Consider the following 22,262-nt stretch of genomic DNA (forward strand, 5'->3'; position numbering starts at 1 on the left):
GAAAAATGAAGGCTGCGTTCCAATCGGCATGATTAATGCTTTCAGAGGGCACTTCGAAGGGACAATAATTGTCAGGGCCATGCTGCTATATAGTTTCAAACTGAATTTGTGATAAATAAAAAAATATTTAAAGGTGAACTAGGTAAGATCTACGCACCGCAACTTTCTTCCAAATCACTCAAAGTGGATGGTGAAATCTTCGAAAGAAATAGGGCATTGGTTCGATAACTCTGAATAGAACACAGCCCAGTCGCTCCAAAAACAAAAACTTTCAAACCACAAACCAAAAACTAACTTGAACTATAACCACAGGTGAAGAGCTGTCGTTCTAACGACACAAGTTTGCGATGCAGTTTGCGAATGTTCATTTGAACTATGGTTTCGGGAAACACCGAATCGTTGAACTACGTTAACGACGGAACTTGCGACCATAGTTGGCTAACGATGCTTTAAAAAAACTCACATCCAATCAGTGGGACACCAAGCCATTTAGAGCTTGGTTTCCCAAAGCACTATGTAGAATTGTTGCATGCAAGTAGCACTTAATTCCTATAGCATATTTGCCAAAAGCATTGTTATCTAAGTAACACAGAAAAATGTGTGTAAATTAATAAAATCCTCTGACCACTCGTAAGTCCAATTGCAGTTTAAATGGGCATTTCCACTTGCAAAATCAGATACAACAAAATAATAATAATAATAATTTGAAAAACTGAAAAATTTGACAAACAAAATTCCAAACTGTGTGTTGCATTTGTGGATTAATTTTGAAACATAAGGGTTCCTCTTCAGTCACTAGCAGGGATGTTAGTCAAGAGCCAAAGAGTCATGCCTTACTACCAAATGTATTTTAGAAAAGAGTCTGTCTTCATCTAAATGAATGGCTCATACAGTGGAGCCTCTTATTACACTCCCTTAGCTCAGGCACTGACAGCACAATAATGACAGACAGTGATTTAGATCATTTACAGCAATTACAGTGATAAATATTCAGCCTTTTCACACTAAGCTTTCCTGGGAGAAATACTGAGGAAATGATCAATAGGAAAAAGCATGGCTCTTTAGTAACAAAATATTCATGAAGAGGAAAGGGCAGGATGTGATACAAAACTAAACCCTATCAAAACTAAACCTTCCACAATATGTCCTAACATCTACAAAAGGTGTCCATTTTTAATACAGGTGTCCATTTTTAATACTCAGACCACGAACATCGGGGAAGCTATTTTAAAAATAATTAAGGTGACAGCATCAAACTAAAAACAGAATTATGTAATTTCTGCACCACTAGTGCCACTGAATGAAACCGCAAAAATATTTCGGAAAATGCCCCCACCCTGTCAACCGCTGATCGAACAACAGATTCTCTCACCCCAGATCACACTATTGGATGAGTAGGTGCTGATGTGTAGAACTAAATGAGTAGCTTAAAAAAAATAGGGGAATTTCCAAGCGACTCTGAGACAGTATTTACAGTTTAATAAAAATTAACCATAGAATGCTCACTTAAAGTGATAGTGCACAAAAAGAAATAAAAATTCTGTCATTATTTAATCACCCTCAAGTTGTTCCAAATCTGCATGAGTTTCTTTCTTCTGTGAAACATAAAAGGTATTTTGAAGAATGCAGGTAACCAAAAAGTTTCTGGTCCCATTGACTTGTTTTTTTCCTCCACACTATGGAAGCCAATGGGGACCACCAACTGCTTGGATACCCACATTCTTAAAGGGGTCACCGAATGCTACATGCACTTTTACAAGGTGTTTGAACTGAAATGTGTGTTTGCAGTGTGTGTACACATCCACTCTATCAGTGTTAATTTTAACAGCAAATTTTGATTCAGTTTTAGTCATAGTCTTTTGGCTAAAAATGGCATTTAGTTTTAGTCATATTTTAGTCTAATGAATTGTTTTTAGTATTAGTCGACTAAATCTACAGTAAATTTAGTCGGCTAAAATCTAAAAAGTTTAGTTACAGTGTAATCCATTTATTAAGCATTTCTCTAAAATTTCCGAACTCATTATATAGCTTTGATGTTAAGGTTTTATTATGATAGACATAGATTTTACTGCAGTGACACACAACATGCCTTTATGTTAAAATGAAATAAAACCACTTCTCATCAAGAACAAGAACATGGTCTTCTTATTAATAAAATACGAATGGTTATACAGGCTAATTATGCATTCTTTATAGCAACTTGTTTACCATATTCTTCATTCTTTCAAGCAGACATTTATTTCTATAAATAAATTTACATTAATCTTTAGGGCTACTAAAGTTTTTCAGTCATGAACAGTGAGTGATTTTCTGTCTTTCTTTTGTTGCTTGATCAATGACTCGGACAATAGCAAATAAATTACTCCCCTCTCCCTAATTTCACTTAAAGGGTTAGTTCACCCAAATATTAAAATTATGTCATTAATGACTCACCCTCATGTGATGTAGTCAACTGTGTTTATGTGAATACGACAATTCGATATAATTTTGTGTGTAATTCTCCATTCATGCAATGTGAAAGAGTACTCACGCGCTGTGAGACGCGCTCTCTGTGTGTATGCTTCAGTGTATGCGCTCTGAAAATCTGAACCGAAATTAGTTCTCTCTTGCGTTGTCAGATTTATCTATATGCAGTGCTAGAATTGAAGGGGGGCTGGGGGGATCCGGGACCCCCCATAAGGCATTAGGGACCTCAGATATTTTTATTTGAGTAAAAATTATAATGACATATGTGATTAAATTCATGCAATGGATATGTAAAATTTCTAAAATTAATTACTCTTTAAATTTTAAACGCTCCGCCCCATGTCTGAAGACCGCTAAACTCTTTAAATTTTAAACTCACTCCTCCCCATGACTGAAGAAAAATAAAGTTACACTCTTTTTTTGTAAAGTTGCGTTTTTAAACTGATTTTTCTTTGGGATTGGAGAAAAATCATGTTCAAAAAGGCGGTGCGTGACGCTGTAATCCAAGCAATGATAGTAGTAGACTAGAGTGGGATGATTTTTTTCCTTTATAAGGTAGCCTAATTTTTTATTTTTACAATTTTTTGTAATGTATTAATTATCCCGGGCTGTAATAAAAAACAATTAGGCCTATAGCCTACTAATACTAGTACATTATTTGGTTCGAATAGACAATATTTTAGTAGGCTATAATAAATATGTGACTATGTTACAGCTCCCCTTTGAAGCTCTTGTGTTTTTCTCCTTTTCCATCTTTCAAATCCTATTCTGCTCACAGGTGATTGGAGATGAGTTTTGTTCCTGCTTTGTTGCAGTTTGCTGATTTTTGTAAAATAACTTATGTTTTGCTTTTTTTAGATAACAGGGTAGTTTCAGTTTAATATGTTGCAATTATTGGTAATAAATAATTGATAAATAATATTGATGATAAATAATAAAAAAAATATTGGGCTTGTTTTTGAAGCTTGCGGTTGCTTATTTGTCTCTTGGCAACAGTGAGCGCAGGATATCGTTAACATGACTGCTTGATTCGCGCCGTTCTGGTGAAGCTAACTTCAGCTAAAAAAATGGAGAATAATAAAACCTCCACTCGCAGTCGGGAAGAGGAAGCTTTTTACTGACTTTTTTGAGGCATAATTTTCTCTCTCTATATATATCTTTCCACTATATTTATAAACTCAATGTTGGGGCTTTTGTATTCCTTGAGTAAATTATTATTAGGCTTGGTTCTGGGGTGCTAGAGATCTCGATGAAAATGAGTGACAGCTTTTTAGTATTTATAAAGGGAGTGCTCATTGTGCGGTTTCTGTGCTATATATAATCCATTCAGAATTGTATAATACTTCTTTTTCACGCTGCTAAGACCAACGGCCACATACACACTGCAAAGTTTCGGGGATTACATCGGCATATAAATGCGGGATTCACCCTTGAAATAGCTATGACTGACATATTGATAGCCATAGTTAGTTCCTGAATAAAGCAGACTTTTGGACTGAAATAGTTGAATAGTCTGCTGACATACAAGATTCACTCATAACAGTCCCTTGCCGCCACCTACTGGACATAACTATGTAAACTGCACTGAAATCATTGAAAAATCCCCACAACACTAACACACAGACTGACAGCCAGTCTTGCCATAATTTATATATTTTTATACATTTTTAATATCTAATGAACTAGTTTCTTGCATTTAAACAAGCCTTTTGGAACAAACACTATTACCACAAAGTGTCAATCATCCAGCTGTTTTTAGGGAAAATAATAAATACTACATTGGTAAATAATGCTAGAATTATTCTGTTGGATGTACATTACTGTTCAAAAATCATTTCTGTTTACCAAGCCTGCATTGATTTGATCCAAAATACAGTAAAAACAGTAATATCATGATATATTATTACAATTTAAAATAATAATAATAATAATACAATAGTAAACCATTTTCAGCATCATTACTCTAGTCTTCAGTGTCACATGATCTTCAGAAATCATTCTAATACGCTGATTTGGTGCTCAAGAAACATTTCTGATTATTATCAATGTTGAAAACAGTTGTGTACAATTTTTTTCAGGATTCTGTAATTAATAGAAAGCTCAAAAGAACAACATTTATCTGAAATAGATATAATTTGTAACATTTGAGAATTGTTGACTTTTGAGAATCTCCTGGACATGCCTATGTTAAACTTATGAACTATTATAAAGACTATATCCTGTTTGCCCAGTTGTCTTGCACTCTTTGAATAATACCTACTCTCATCTCTATAGTATCATTCCAGCCTGATAGCATTTTTCTGAGACATTATGAAATAATTATTCCTGTATAGTATAATTATACTGCTGAATCTGAACCTAATACTTAAATACATCTATACTGCTGAATCTGAATCTGAGTCTGAAAGGCATCTGAATATTTTTTTACTGTTTTTGAGAAATTTCTATGTATTTTGATGTTACATGCTTTTACGGATCTTCAATCTAAAAAAATGTAGTCCCCAGGTATATTTGCCATAGTTGCCCTTTTGGGTCTGCTGCTTTGTCACCCTTTAAATCCAGTATTACTTGGAGTAAGCCATTTAAAAGAAGAATAGTAGCTTATCTCTCTTTATTATGTTATAAATATATCTCATATTATGATAAAACTTTTTGTGTATTTAAATTGAATATTGCGAGACTAACCCCCACCCCCACCAATTCAATTTGAGCACTGTCTATATGTCTGCTCTTCTCTTACTCCCACATATTGACATTTTTGAAAGTTTTATGAGACGTGCAGCAAGTGTATATTAGCTTATGTCCCGCTGGTTTATATGTATGCATCTAACCTAACTATGCAGCAGATTCGTTCTAAATGAATCTCTATCCCAAATCGTCCCTCCAGAACATTTTCGTCTCAACGCCGACCACATACATCATCCTCCCGGAGCTGTTTCCATGTACAACTGTTACAAGCTACATTAAAGTGATTATTACGTTTTGAATATGGATATTTTTCTTACAAAAACACATCGATCCTCTACAGGAGGACTTTGTTCAAACCCCAGAGCCGTGTGAGACACTTCTTATCAAAGTCATAACATGCTTAATTTAACACTGTCATTCCCACTAGATTTTACAAACATTCAGAGCTACAGACTGCTCTATAATCTCATATTTTTTTTAAAGTTTAATCCAGGTCTGTGGTTTTATACTGCTGTAATTTTTAAAGATTTCATATTATTGTAAGGTGAGCTTAAAGGGTACACTACTATGAAAATCACACAGCTTTAGTGTGACATCAATTAGAAAAAGTATAATTTCATAGATATTGTTAATGATAGTTCTTCATATTAAAATATCTTTATCTAAATTTTGTAATTTTAATAAATATTACATTAAATGTATTAAAAATTGTCACTGCTCCAATTAAGCTCAGTGTGCTCTCTTTAAGCTCTTCAACATTGAACATCTATGTAAATAAACATAGACAGACTTTAAATATTAACTGATGGTTGCCACTTTAAGTTAATCTTTATAAAATGATTAATAACATATTTTCACACATTTAAGGTCACAAAACCTAGACATAACTATAGTTTATGACTAAAGATGAAAGAGGCATGTCGTCCATTCAAAGAAGGAGCCTTTAGAAACCTGTCGTATCTGTCCAGGAAAAAAGCAACTAAAGGCTAGAATACAGAACACAACTTTTAAAATTTGAACAGATTTTTAAAACACCAGGCGTCATACACTTACCAATTTTGTAAATAGTCACAAAGAAAAAACTTGGCATCATACACTAAACGACTGAGGATCACACAGTACCAGACTTTAAATTCCTTGTTGCTTGGTTTTAGTGTTTTTAATTTAATTTTTACCTTGTTTTTTTTTTGTAATTTGGATTGACTTTGTACCTTCAAATAAAAAATGTTTCAAGAATTTTTAATAAAACATGAGGTGATCCTATATATATTAAATATATATAAACAAAACTCGCTGTTGAAGAACTCAAAACATGTATTTTCATTAGCATATTTCTACATAGCTAAAGATGTTCTATAATCAGTAGAGAACACACCTATAGATTTGATGTTAATATATATATGTAATATGCTTTGCACTTGCATTTTGTTGCTCTCTTGTTAGTTTTGATTGCTTCTACTGTCCTCCTTTGTAAGTCGCTTTGGATAAAAGCGTCTGCTAAATGACTAAATGTAAATGTAAATATATACTTTTAATTTATACTTTTAAAATGCATTATTAGAATAGATTACAGTGCTTCATTTTGCAGTAAAGTTAAACAGTTTGGTTAAGATAAGTATGTGTTTAGATGGCTGTGTTAATTGTTTTAAGAACAGTTACATTACTATGGAGAAAAGTGTCAAATCGATTACAGGGCTTAAAGTTCTCTGGCACCATGCCGGATTGCCGGCGTGCTGCATTTGGCTGCTGGGAAAAAAAGATAGTCGTCCTACATTTAAAAACACTTGTTGATATTAAGTTTGAGTTGATGAATTCGCCTACCAATGTATGAGAGGAACACAGCTTTCACTCTCAACCAAACTAATTACTAGCCAATCAGAACATGAGACGCACATAACAGTATCCAATTGCAGAGTCGCAGCTGATGAATGGAAAAGAAGCCTGGGTCTCAAGCGAGACACATTGAAAAAAGCTGCGAGGCGCAATGGTCAAAGATTTCCATCTAGCGTCATTTTTACATAGAAAAGCTACTGTATTTAAAAAAGCAGCGGAGCTTTGTAAACAGCTCAGAATGATCATGTCTTCTCCATAAGAACAATATGATTGCCAGAACAAATTTACCAGGATTTTTGAAAAGGTTCTGTTCACACATGATCTCTTAATGGTAATTTACCAGTAAAGACTGTATATGTGAAAGGGGCTAAACTCTTTCTCTGTATATGCGGTGAGTTTGGGTTGCTTAACATTCATCTGGGAAAACTCACTTGATTTGTAACGGAAATCATTTAAACCTATGCCAACAGAATACATCAACGAATTTCTAAATATGCGATTTATTGTACATTGCGATTTCAAAATAAAAGTTTCTAACTTTGCATGTGGCCAAATATTAAATTAATCACATGAAACATCACCAGGCCGTTGGCACCCTCTGCAGGTATTTGTTATAATACAGGCATATTACATTATGTATTTAACAGTGTTATTCAATAAAACCATGTATTTGGTATTGATACTTTATTTGAGGCCAATTATTATTGCCCCATCATTACTTTAATAATAATAATATGTTTAATTTATATAGCGCCTTTCACAAGTTCAAGGACACTGAACATGGTACACCAAAGCAAGAAATATTGATAACAAAGAAACAATTTCATTGGACATATGCCCAATACAGTTGCAAATAATGCAGTTGCATATATCACAGATTATGTAGTAAAGACATAGAAATAGAAAACAAAAAGGACAAATACACAATGTAAATTAGTGATAGTGTTGATTAAACAAATATGTTTTAAGTTTTGATTTGAATTCACTAAAAGAGGTGATTGTTCTGAGTGCCAGGGGAAGTGACTTCCAAAGTTTGGGTGCAGTGACGGAAAAGGACCTGCTGGCCATTGAAGATAGGCGGAACCTAGGTACACAAAGAAGTTCAGAATTAGAAGACCGGAGTGCGCAAGAAGGTATATAAGAAGAGAGTAGCTCGGAAATATAGGAGGGAGCCAGACCTTTGACTGCCTTAAAGGTGAGCAGAAGAATTTTGTATTGCACACTAATAGATACAGGCAACCAGTGAAGATTAAATAGAATAGGGATGATGTGAACAGATTGTTTTGTGGAAGTTAATAATCTGGCAGCAGAATTTTGAATGTACTGCAGATGAACAATAGAGTGAGCTGGTAAGCCAGAGAAAAGAGCGTTACAATAGTCAAGGCGAGTGGTAATAAATGCATGCAGTAATGATTCGGCATCTTTTCTACTGAGAAAAGGACAAAGATGGCAATTCGACATAGTTGAAAAAAAGCAGCTTTGAAGAGTTTGCTAATATGGTCATCCAAGGTCAGTGATGGGTCTAGAATGATACCTAAGTTTCTAACAGTAGCCGATGGAAAAATAGAAATAGCGTCAAGGTCAAAGCAAGAAACATTAATTTTATTTTTTATTAGAGATGGGGGACCAATTATTAACATTTCTGTTTTACTGAAGTTCAGACTAAGAAAATTAGAATGTAGCCAATCTTTTAACTCACTGACACATGAAGATAAGGATGCCATCGACTGGGTAGAATCTGGTTGACAAGCAGTATATATCAGGATGTCATCAGCATAACAGTGGTAGTTAAAACCATGGCGACTAATTATTTGGCCAAGAGGCTGATTGTAAAGGATGAATAATAATGATCCGAGAACTGAGCCCTGGGGAACTCCTTGTTTGAGCAAGACAGTAGGAGATTTGGAATTGTGCAGTGAGATGAAGTATTGCCTATCTGTGAGATATGAGAACCAGGATAATGCAGAACCTGAGATGCCAACTTCTGTAAGGTGAGAGAGTAATATCTTATGACAAATAGTATCAAAAGCTGAGCTAAGTTCAAGTAATAAAAGAATTGATAAACTGCATGAATCGCCAGAAAGTAATAGATCATTGACAACCTTTACTAGTGCAGTTTCCGTACTGTGCCGTGTGCGAAAACCAGACTGAAAAATATCAAAGAAATTGTTGTGAGCAAGAAATGACTGCAGCTGAGAGGCAACAGTCTTTTCCATGATTTTAGATACAAATGGCAGGTTAGAGATTGGACGGTAGTTGGATAGATTTACAGGACCAGATTCGTTTTTTTGAGAATAGGAGTAACAGCAGCAGTCTTGAGTGAGATAGGAACATTGGAAGAAATGAAAGACATGTTGATGAGGTGTGAGATTGGGGCAGAAAATAGAGGGATACAGTGTTTCAGGAGAAAAGTAGGTGCAGGGTCTAGTCAGCTTGAGGAATTTGATTTCTGTATTACATCAGCAATTAGAGATGGATTAATTAAGGCAGTCAATGATTGGGTAGACTGAGTTTGCTCACAATTAGAAATAGTCGGTTCCTTATCAAAAGTCCCACATAAAACATCCAACTTTCCCTGAAAGTGGTGCAAAAAAGTACAACACAAATTCAGATTCATGTTGGCTGATACTATGATTTTGTGCCTGGATTAGTTTGCTAATTATATTTACTTTATATATAAATATAGTCATATTAAAGCCTGTTTTTCACTTAGTTCTATTTGTATCACTAAAAAATATCACATTACTCACTTGTTACAATAATCAGTAGATTACTTGATTAGCAAAATAGTCATTAGGTTAGCACTAGATAAGTTAAAACATTTCAAAATACAACTGTATTGTTATACTTTTTGTGATTAAAATACAAATATTAATATTAATATTAATATATTAATATTAATAAAACATTGTCTCGTTCTAGTGAACCAAATATCTGTATTTTGTCTCACCTTGTGAACTAAGTGTATTGTCACACCCCTAGTGTCTATTAGCGTGATAAATAATAATAATCCAACAATATTACAAAACATCCATCATTCATCACAACAATAAAATATTCTTGAAAAAAATATATATAATTTTGAATAAGGAAAACGATAACTTTGCCATAGTATCCTTTCAAATGTTAAAGCTCCCACAGTCATTGCATTCTTTGCATGTGCTGCACTTCATTTGTACCATTTTGTTTTATTAGTTTATTTATTAGAATTTGAAAGATAATAACAATATTTATTGATAAGTGAGATCAAACAAAAAAAATTAAAAACCAAAATACCAGAAAAATTACTTTAAAGTCCTGGAATATTAACTAACACTATTTATACAAAACCTCTTGGACCATTTTAATGTTTTTGTCGTTGTTAATTTGAGTTGTGGTTAATTGAACTGAACTTTTGTCTTTGTATATTTCCTATTTTATATTAATTTCCTAGTATTTAATTTACCATTATTTCTTTTGAACAAAACAATTTCAGAAATTTTAATGTTTTAGATTGTAGGTCATCTATACCCTGTCAAGGACAAAGCTAACCAGCAAAACTTTGTTTATTTAAATGGAAAGTGATCTCATTTATCAGCAGTAAATGTATCGTCTGTATCATCCGTGCCACAAGGATGCACTGTTTTCTTTCAAATCAAAGCTAAATACATGTAGAAACAGCACATCCTTGTGGCGCAGATGATGAAGAAGAGCATACACAGCATACAGTGATATGGAGAGACAAAGAGGAGACCGTTGACAAAGGAATTGTTGAATAAAGTTTTTGTTTTCTTCGCTTATAAAAAGTGTTACCGTCATTTCATATAACCCAGATTGCACGTCTGATGGCAGATGGAGTATTCTGACGACGACTTTCATACCTTTTATGGACCTTGACACTGTAATTTACTTGGCAGTCTATGGGACATTCACAGGCCTCAAGGTTTTCAACCAAAATATCTTAAATTGTGTTCCGAAGACGAACGGAGCTTTTACTTGTTTAGAACGACATGGGGGTAAGTGATTAATGACAAAATATTCATTTTGGGGTGGAGTATCCCTTTAATTTTCTGTAAAGTTGCTTTGCAATGATTTGTATCGTAAAAAAACGTTATACAAATAAACTTGAATTGAAAACTTGTTAGCAAAAGCATCCTAAATGTTACATGTGTTTGCACCATATTGTAGTGAGTAACCTTTCTTGTTATTGCTGTTTCAAATATCCCACCATAATCTGTAGTCTGAGCCTGTAAAGGGCTAATGACAATGGCAGATACGTTACTAGTTAGTTTCAAGGAAACTCATTTTCTTTTTTTTTTGTTGTTCGCCATATAACCATTTATGTGTCTGCCCCCACAACCCCCAGCCCCCGTGAAAAAAAGTACAGGCTCAGGATTTTTTTATTATTTTTTTTTTTTGCTTTAATCCCTGCGATTATTATATTATCATATTAATAAAAGTGTAAATGTTGGTGAAATGTAACATTGTGGTGGTTTGGCAAAGGGGACACAGCGTCCGAAAATGCCCCCTACAACCACATAATGCAGATTCTGGCAAAAGCCAGGCAATTACAACATGATTTATGTCAAACTTTTGGGTAACAGAAACACTGCACAGTAGACTTCATCACATGGAGTCATAAGTATTCAATCTTTTCTCAGAATAAATAACCAAATACTGGCAGCAGTATCTCTGACCTACATTTAGCGGCATTCGAATAAGCCAGATTAGACTCTTCACCCGTGAAGGCAGAAGGAAAGACATTTTGAGACGCATCCAAAACTATATATTTTTTCAGTGATTAACCATTTTAATAGAATTTACACAAAGACTTCAGACTGAGAGATTATAGTTTTCATTTACATAACCATGAGTCCAAACCTGATTCAGAGAATATGAATAACTGTTGAGCTTTGAGAAAGGTTCTCAGATTTGTGATTACCTAAATATTATTTTAATCTTATCCATGTTATTTTATAGAAAGCTGTATTCAATTCTGTACCCACCACAGCTCTACAACAGCTGATTTGGCCATATATAGACACCTGGCATTTCCTGAAAGCATTAGATTGTGTGTTAACATAAACATGTCACAGACAAAGGCTTCATGAAATTAAACCTGAGAGGCACCAGGAAGCTTTCAGCCCATAATGTGCTTTCTCACTCTAAGTTTTAATAGCCAGGGAACATACAGTAAGTGATTTCAAAGTGTATGTATGAATTTTTAAATATGGTGCATGCAAGAGAATATGCAATCTTTACTGTACTCTTAAGCTAAAGCAGCAGGGCTGGCTACCGGTGTAGTTAACTAAGTTAATAATTTTGACCTTGTTCAGACTAAACTAGTTAATGTGTTCTCTCTCTGAGGGTAGCATGTTCTGAAAGACTTCACTGGTTTTATAGAATTATTCTGAATGCTGACTAGTTAAGTAATAATTCACCCAAAAGTGAAAATTCTGTCATCATTTACCTCCTCCTTCAAACGCAAATGAAGAGGTTGAGCATTCTTTTCCTCTTGTCTATAAAATGAGAGTTAATGGGGACGTATGCTATAAATCAGAAATGATGATTAAATGTATCATAAATGTAACTCAAGCCATAAAATAGCATTATATGAGGAACAGACAGAAATTGAAGTCACTGTTCACTAAACATTGTCCATTTTGCTCATCACTCGGCTTATAACAGAGTACCTGGTTGACAGAATGTAAAATTTTGTCAAGGAAGTACTTGCCAGTTTACCAGGAACCAGTGTGTTCATGTGATGACAATGTATATACTGTACACTATCAGGGCTGTCCAAACCTGTTCCTGGAGGCTACTGTCCTGCAGAGTTCAGCTCCAACCCTAATTAAACACATGAACTAGCTAATCAAGGTCTTCAGACGCACTAGAAACATCTAGTTAAGTGTGTTAGAGTTGGTTGGAGCAAAAGTAAGACTGGACACCCCTGCACTACTGTACAGTGAATTGTCTTTTTCACAACTAAGATCATTACTTAAATAGCATCAAGCACTGGCTTAAAGTTCAAACACAAGCTGTACGTTTATCCACGCATTCTGCATTTTCACTGCGTCTAAGAACAGGTTAAATCTGTGTTCAACTGCATCCTCTTCAGCCCAGGCTCTAGTCCCCAGCATCTGAAGACACAGGATGTGCGGCCCAGGAACAAAGAGCATGGGTGGGATCGAGGCAGGTGGGGGTTGACTGCGGGAGGAAGCGGAAAGGATAGATGACAGGCGCTCTCTGTTTAGCACGCTAAGCATGACTGCCATGCTTGCTTCTGTCGGTCTTACGCACGTAAGTCTTCATTGACTATATGGACATCAGTATCCATTCCCTCAAGGAGGAAAGTGTAGAAAACGCTTGCACACCATCCTAACAATACAGACTGACCACGGTCCATGAATAAATAGACTAGCATGTTTTCAGGTCTACAGCACAGCAAGAAGCTGTCTCACACTATTTGGCACTTTGTACTGCCTCGCTTGTCTTGACCTTCTCGACTGTAACATTAATAATAGCCTACTGAAAAACTGCTAAATTTATTTTAATTCCAAAAATTCACTTTTAACTCTAAAAACTAATTTTAATGAACTAATTTAATTGATCAAAAATGTAATGTTGAATTGTCTCTCACATTTTGCATGCAACCTGGTTGCTGAAAAATAAAATAAAATAAAAAAATAAAATGGACCCTTTTTGCATCATGGTGGACAGGCAGATAAATCAATTTTATTGCATTTTGGCAATTTGTACACAGGTTGTTGTATTTTTCAAATATAAATATTATATATGTATATACAAAAATGCTAATTCTTGAATCTATATACACACACTCTGAAAATTATTTTTGTAATTGTAAATAAACACACATACACACAGTTGAATAATTAAACAAATAAAATTGTAAACAACCTTCTGACGTCCTGAAATTGATAATTAACATTTTCTGAAGGTTAAGTACCTCGCTGATCACTGCTGAAAAAGAAAATGACTTTTTATTTTTGTTTCAGACCCTATTTTGTGCCCTGTTCCTGGATAATGTCATTTACATCATTCTTTGCAGGTAAATCGAAGTTGCCACAGCTGAGAGAGAGATCAGCAGATCAAGACGATCACTGATTAACCTCTGCTTTAGTGAGTTGTGCTCATTAAAATAGCTAATCAGATTTTAAAGAAGAGAAAGCCATTCTCTCGCGGCCCATGAAAAAAGAGAACAACAGGACAAAAGACAGGGGAAGACAACCAGTTTATTGGCAGCTGCTTGAGACTATCTTGCTGTGGCAATAGATTTTGCTCACGGTTATGTCAGAGGCTTTCAGGCCGAATCAATAAATGAAGTCAGTGCTCTTAACAAACAGCTGTCGTGCCCGTTCAGATGGTGGGCTGAGAGCGAAGCCTCTCCCCTCGCCACCTCCACTCATTCATAGGCAAACAACTCCCATCCTTTATATCAAGTGAATGGAGGTGCTTATGCTAATCATCAAATAAAATGTATTTATTAGTGCATCTAAAATCTGCAATTTAATCTGGAAGTAAAACATGGACTGAAATGATATACGATGTACACTATAAAAAACTGGCAGCTGTGATTGCTAGAGTTTTACTGTAACAAACAGAGATTACAGACTGTGATTGTTAATGGTACATTTTAAAGGGGTCATTCACCCAAAACTGAACATTCTGTCATCATTTACCTGCCCAGTAAATGATTCCAAACCTGTATGAATTTCTTTCTTCTGCTGAACACAAAAGATATTTTGAAGAATGAGGGTAACCAAAAATTAGATGGTAGCCACTGAGTTTCATCTTATGGAAAAAGTACTATGGAAGTCAATGGCTACCGTCAACTAATTACCAGATTCTTCTAAATATCTTCTTCTGTGCTTAATAAAATAAGTTTTAATTTGTTTTGGTAAGTGCATGTTTTGTCTTATTAGCTGTAAATTATAACTTTTTTTTTTTTTTTTTTGTATTTTATATTGCATATATCCTAAAAACCTAAACCACAAATTTTAACAATATACTAAACAACTAAACAATTAAACATTCAAAACACTTTAACAGTTCAAAATATCAAATAAAGCTAAAAATAACACATTAATAATTCTTGCAATTCTTCTTTTTTACTTTTTGGTAATTACATGTTTTGTCTTAAGACAATAGTTGTAAATTATAAATAAGAAGTATACTTTTTTTTACAAATTATATATTTTACTACATTTACACGTCTTGTTAAATAATTTTTAACCAAAGGATAATTTATAGTACAGTTAATTACATAACAGGGAGTTTTAACATCGTTTTCAGTTCAAATTACTAATATTAATTCCACCATACATTACATAACATTTTAATGTAAAGACTTGACGTTTAGCTCGTGTCCAACACGAAACACACCTGAATTCTGGGAGCAAGACCTGTGTGCAATATGTTTGTGTTTCAGCTGAGGGAAAAGCACACAGACCACAAACTTGATGTTTCCTGGCATATGACGAATTTAATGGCTTCCTCATGTCATGCAGGTCAAAAGATCAATGGAATATATCCAGCAGTTTGACACATTTGATGATAAATTTGTGTCAGTCATTCTGTTGTGTCTGAAGACTGTTCACAGGCAGTAAGGCATTGCCTGTCTGACACTGTTGTGTGACAAAATACTAAATGGTGTGTTTTTTGTTGCATTGATTGTGCTTACAACTTTATGACTGAATGAACTTAGGGATTGTTATTTAAGCAATAAAAACCTTTGAAAATGTATTACTACACCCACTGTAAACATTTCTATTTGTGAGCTTTGGTTAGGGGTGGATGAAATGCAGCTTTAAAGCTCAACTCCCAGCCTTCATGGAGAGAGCTGTCTGATATAATCAAATATCTGTTTGCTGCTTTTTTAATACAATTAATTTGTTTGTTAAGGCTTGAGTAGTCATGCCAAATATTAATTGTGATATGATATTTAAGATTAAGTCACTTATCAGGTACAATATAGGAGTTTAAGTGTTATTCGCCATGAAGAAGTGCAACATACAAAAATGACACCAACAAAAGCATTATAGGTTTAAAGACGTGCCATCTATTATTGGATTATATATAAATTGAATTTGCTTACAGCTGCCTCTTAATGGATCACGCACAACTCATCCTAGACACTGAAACTGTGATTCAAGTGGCCATACGCATCAAGGGAGATTCAGATTGGCAGGAGAATTCAGAAGGTACTGAAGAGCTCTGTGATAATCACACAAAAACGCTAAACGCAAAAGCATAAAAATCATTCAAAATGAACAATGGATCACACTGAACACTTAATAGATTGTAAGTGTGGGCAGCACAAGTAGGACGCCAATCCTGAAATCACTGCACAGTAGATCCATAACAGAACAATTGTAGGCTTTTGAACTAAAAAGCACTTTAAGTAACGATAAACCATTAAAAACTATAAAGATTTTAAACTTACTTCACCGGAAACTCAGAAATCAACTCTGAATTTTAAAAAGCACATCAGTGCTGATAACCTGATACCATCGTAAATCAGATTAAGTGTGAAAAAATGAATTTTTATTTTTGCAAAAAAAATGTGATCATACCAAAACTTCAACTGCCAGTCAGGCCTGAGGCCTAGTATAATAGGGTGTCAGTTCAAAAGTAAAACAGGGCTGATAATGTAAGTCCATTGATTTTTAGTGGGTTGTAAGAACTTCATGAAACCTTTAAAAGAGCACAAGCAAATTTAATTCTTTCATGAACATGATTTAGTTCATACAGTGCTTGGCTCTTACTGTCAAAGAATTGACATACTGTATAGGGACATTGGTGACTTCACATGCCTTTTGTTGATGGGTTCATGGGCCTTCCATTTCTACATTATGATGTGATTAACTCTTATTTTCTTTCTTTCTTTGTCAGTTTTAATATAGGGACTGTAAATAGGTCATCCTGGTTACTCCAACATTGGCCTCTAGCCAGTAACACATCATTAGGATCTCAGCATTAGGTGACCTATCAAGGTGAACTCAAACAAAGCAAGTACTGTATGAATAAATATGCGAAAAATAACAAGCATAATTCCTAACTTGGGGTTCACAACGATTCATATAGGACATGTTCACTCATTATACATTAACAAATTTATTACTGATTTGTACAACTTGAAATGTATTGGTATACTAATCATTTTTAAAAAGTGGAACGACCTTGTCCTTCATTTAAAGTGCATTACACAAATATCATAATAAACATCAAAGGGATAGCTCACCCAATAATTCAAATTAAAAAGTTGACAAAACTTTTTTTATCTTAAGTGAAAATTCTACTTTCATATTATAGTTAATTTAGCTTTTGTTTATGGTAAAATTGAGCTGTAAAAGACAAAAATTCTTAACCTAAATTAAGTAACATTTCGGCTTATGTCTAAAAAAAATATAAAATAAGAGTGTATGGTCTTTAATTGCTTTTTTTCTTTGGGAAAAGAAATATATATTTTTGATTAATATTAAATCAAAATGTAAGGTACCACGAAATAAATATAATTTGAAGAAGAAAAATACTCATACTAATAAAATTAATTTGGCTGTAACAAATCAGAGTATTTTTTAATTATTATTTTTATCATTATACTCTGTATTACTGTTAGTTTGATATGTAACACAGCTAATGCTAACTGATTGAACTTTACTGTAAAGTATTAACAGAAAATGTTGTCTTAGTAATATCTTATAAAGAAATGGTGTAAACAGAAATAATAACAGAGAAAAGTCATTTTTGATGAGTAAATGCTCATGTATATATTTGATGAGGAATGGAAGATGCACTTCTTGCAAATATATTACTGTAGGTTTTGTCATGAGAAGATCCAGATGGCTCGTCATCTAAAGCATAGTGCACACAAAACAGGCTGTGCTTTCTCAAAATGCCAAGCTCCAATCTGTTGGGGTTTAGAGCTTACAGGTATTTACCAGTCTGCCATGAAAAATAATGTCATAACCAAGAATTCCTAATCTGTCACAATAAGCACTTTCAAGAAGGACTAATCACTGTCATTTCCAACTGTTGCGAGAGTCATGTCATTACATCTTTGAAAGATGTTTAAGAATTGTTAGCAAATAAACAAGATATTATTGAGCACAGCTATTCCACTGTTCTCTGAGATTTACATGTTTATGTGTATCACATTACTTCTAGGGATGGGCCGATCTGATACGCTATCATATCAGTCCAATCTGGACCTTTTTTCGGTCTGATGGGACCGATCCAATACGGTTCTGTACATTATGGTTGTTAGCTTAAAAAAATAAAAAAATAAAAAAAAGGGAAACAGTGAATTCGTACAAAGTGAATCATACAAAAATGTACAATAAGAAAAAGAAAAAAAGCATGAAGGTTCACCTCTAACCCCACCCTAAACATAACCATCACTGAAGCATAAGCAGAAAACATACAAATGAGATTGTATGAATTCATACAGTAAAAATTTGCCACCTAATTCACTAATTATGAACTGTCGTGAGATTGTGTCTGTCACGTCGTTCATTATTCAGCATTCAAGCAGCATATTGCGATCAATTACAAGTCAGCACAGTAAAACTCTCTCCAAGATGTTCCAACATTCCCATTCTCTCTTGCTTAAGCTGACCATAAAGGCCTGTGCTTTTTTTTTAAATGGAATGTATTTTGCTGGAGTTCATTGGTGATTCTGAATGGTGAAGTACTCATAATCGGGTGTCTGTTAGATGAGAGAACAAAATGACACTCTCATTATGGAACAAGGTTCCATGTGACTATAAGTGATGCTGCTTTAAAAGTGAATCGTGCCCAGAATATGATTAAGCACTTTTGTGACACTCTGCATTGGAACATTTCATATCGTTGCAATCAAAGATAATTAAAACTTTGGACTATGTATTTGTTATATCATGTCTTTTGTCTTATTAAAAGATCTGCACGATACATTCTATAGAAACACTTATAGTGTGTGTATATATATTTATGTAGAAATAACTATCAAGAAAGCAATGTTTTAGTGTCACAAATATAAAGAAAGTCGTAAGGATTTGAAACAAAATGTGTAAAAAATATTAACAAAATTATGTCAGAATTTTCATTTTCGTGAAATATTCATTAAAGTGGGTAATTATTGACCAGAATAAACAGTAATATGCTTAAAAATATATAATAAAAATAAGGGGCACTAGCTCAATGATAAGACGCATGGTAACAAAGTGTCTCTTTAAGAAAGAGCGATATTTGAACCTTTTTTTTCCCCACCATGAAGAACTAAAGTTTTCACGGATGCTAAAGGTTCTTCAAGGAACCATAGATGCTCATAAAGAACCTTTACTTTTAAGGGTGTAGATGATTTTGAAGAGTGAGCTGTTCAATCATGTCATAAAGCTGTGTGTGTTGAGCGCTGAACTGATTCACAGTCCTGCTGAGAGTTTTGAATGTCCTGGTCAAATGTGCTCTTGTGTGAAATGTCAAATATCAATGGAAATGCCGCTATGCCAAAGCAGTGTGATGCCAAAGCCTCCACCACCCTCTAAAGCCTTCCTAGAGAGAACTGAAGCAAATGAATACCAGATTAAACAAACGGGATATATTTACGCAGGGGTTCCTGATGGCTTGCAGGTCTGTTTCTCATCGGGTCACATAGAGGAGGGGATAAAAAAAAAATGCAACTATCCATATAGGCTAGCTAATTGTCCATTTAGCACACTGTTTGTAGTGCAGCATGTGCTGAGGGCAGGGTCAAATCCAGCCTGTGTCCCACTCTCTCCCTTCACTTTCCTGTCCTGTGTTTTCAACTGACCTAAATACAGTTTAAATGATGAACTTATGCTGAAGACCTCGGACATCTCATCCATTTACTTAAACTTAATGCGCACTGGGATGCAATACTGACTGAGCCACTGTGATGCAAATGATCAATTACACCTAGAACATAAGCTACAGAATAATAATAACAACAATAAAAATGCAAATGTTTTCTCGAACCAGATAGTCCATCTGAAACACACGGCTTACCTCGTGCCTTTATCACCCATCGCGAGGATCTGCGTGCGACAGAAACTCTTCTGCTGTGGGAACAAGATGAGAGAGGGTTGCCGAGAAAAGAGAGGGAGATGGAGCTGAGCGCAGGAAAAAGAAAGATGAAGAGGCAGGCTGAAAGAAAGAGAATTTACTACGCTGCGTTATAGAGAGCCGCTGTCACTTAAGCAGCTCTCCTCGCGGTTTGAGCGCTTTCCAGATGAATCCAATTACAGGAGCATCTCCACAGCCGCTTGCCAACAGACAAACCCCGCGCTGCCGACATAAAACAAGCAGAAGCCGGTGATTCCTCGCTGCTTTCCTGCGCCGCTCGGCTTTAGGGGTCCTTCAGGTGGGAATGTAATGAATAGTAAACGCAGTTTGAAAAATCCTACGGCTTAAGAAGCTTCCGTTTGCTATCCACACTATCTAGCAGAGCTCTTCCGCCGTCTCTCTCTCTCCCCTCCTCTCTGGATGTGTGTGTGAGGGTATGTGTGCGGGTGCTGAGGTGAGTGGGTGATGATATTCTCCAAAGCGGAGCAGATTTCTCAGCTCGCCATCATCGCGCAGAGGCTGTGAAAGCAGCGCGCGCACTGTCGGGCGAAGCCTTATTTACGTCTTGACATTGACATCATTTATTTAAAGAGGTGTCACATTACAGTTCTAAACTCCCAAAGCAATAAAATCAATCCTGGCTTGGATAAAACATATCAATCAGCCATCATCTGGGTTTAAGATGATTTTATTAACTGAAAAGCATCCCTGATATTTTAGTATTTCTAGCATGTATCAGATAGATATATATATATTAATATATATATATATATATATATATATATATATATATATATATATATATATATATAAAGTCACTGCAGAGAATTCCAAGAAATAAACATCAAGATGCTTATTAATGATACTGTACTTAAAAACCACAAAAAATAAGACATGACAGCAATAACCATAGTACATTACGTAACTGCTTCAAACTGTAATGACAAAACATGTGACGTTTTAAAATACATTCATGAATGTTCTCACAAACAGGATACAGAATTGGTGTCCCATTACTTTTTAATAGACACAAATAAAAGTTTTAACCTAAAATCCCAGGATGAAAAAATGCTAGTACATCAAGCATTCATTAAAGTTACTATAAAAAAATAAATAAATTAAAACAAATGAAAATAAAAACTCTTCATTTTATGGGAAATACAAGCTTATCACAACTAAAAACGAACATTTTGGTTTCAATCTAGCTAAAATCTATACAGAGTGACAGATTTCCAATCCTGTTACAGTATTTACAACCATGTTACCCATTCTGGGATTATTATTTAATTTTATTTAATAAATGAATTTTATTTTTAATATTTAAATTTTAACAATCATTTAATGTAGAAAACAACAAAATTACTTAAATTAAGGTTTAAAACTATATCATGACAGGACCTACCCTATTCATGGAAAGTTCCTGTTAAGAACAAAGATAAGCATGGACTAATACCTATTTGCTCTTTTTTTATTATTATTATTTCCTATGTAAACAACAGACTTTATCATCAAATTCACTTTTGGTCCTTACTCTGCAGTTTTGCTTGGTATATTTCTTTTCTGGTCACATAAAACAAAGACAATATGTATAACAGTTCAAAAAAAAAAAAAAAAAAAAAACATTACACAAATGAATGTTGTTAACCGATATACAGCTGGTCCCTTGATAATTGTGCTACTTTAAGAACAATCCACATTTGGAAAGGCAGAGTTTTGCTCAGTAACAATATGATTAAAAAAGAAAATGCATCCTTTCCTCTAAAAATAGAACAGCACTTTTACGGTCAAATAAATCTAACCTCAAATCTGTTGCTCCATGTAGTGCCACCTGTATGCATGAAGAAATTTGCTGTTGAAACTAATTGTACATCAATTATTTAATGTAAACCAAAATGTCTAATAGTTTTTGTTTCTTTTTTTTTTTCTTGTCAAAAAGATGTTTTTCTGTTACTTAATATCATGAAGTGGCTTTGATTTACTTAACCAGAGCATTTCAAGAAGATCATGAAAAACATTCCAAGGTCTGTTTAGCAAACCTTTAAACATATTTAAAATATTTTTTTTGTATCTTTTTATGAAAATTAAGATTTTCTAATTCTCATTATTGCATGGGGAAAAATCTCACTTGTTACCATAATACAAACATATAAAACAAATATATTTTATATGTATTTTTAACATTTAAAGTTTTAATCATGATAGAATTTGTTGTA

The 22,262-nt window shown here is 34.3% G+C and overlaps 1 protein-coding gene across 1 annotated transcript in view; it reads right to left on the reverse strand.

Moving 5' to 3' along the window:
• LOC109099463 (beta-arrestin-1) overlaps positions 1-20,587 on the reverse strand; it is a 37,457-nt gene extending 16,870 nt beyond the window's left edge. The window contains exon 1 of the mRNA XM_042770880.1: positions 19,993-20,587. Coding sequence (XP_042626814.1) covers positions 19,993-20,012 — 20 coding nt within the window. The 5' untranslated portion in view covers positions 20,013-20,587. The remainder of the gene's footprint in view (positions 1-19,992) is intronic.
• Between the last annotated feature and the right edge of the window lie 1,675 nt (positions 20,588-22,262).

Source organism: Cyprinus carpio, chromosome A15, assembly GCF_018340385.1.
Source record: "Cyprinus carpio isolate SPL01 chromosome A15, ASM1834038v1, whole genome shotgun sequence".
NCBI classification, from domain to species: Eukaryota; Metazoa; Chordata; class Actinopteri; order Cypriniformes; family Cyprinidae; genus Cyprinus; species Cyprinus carpio.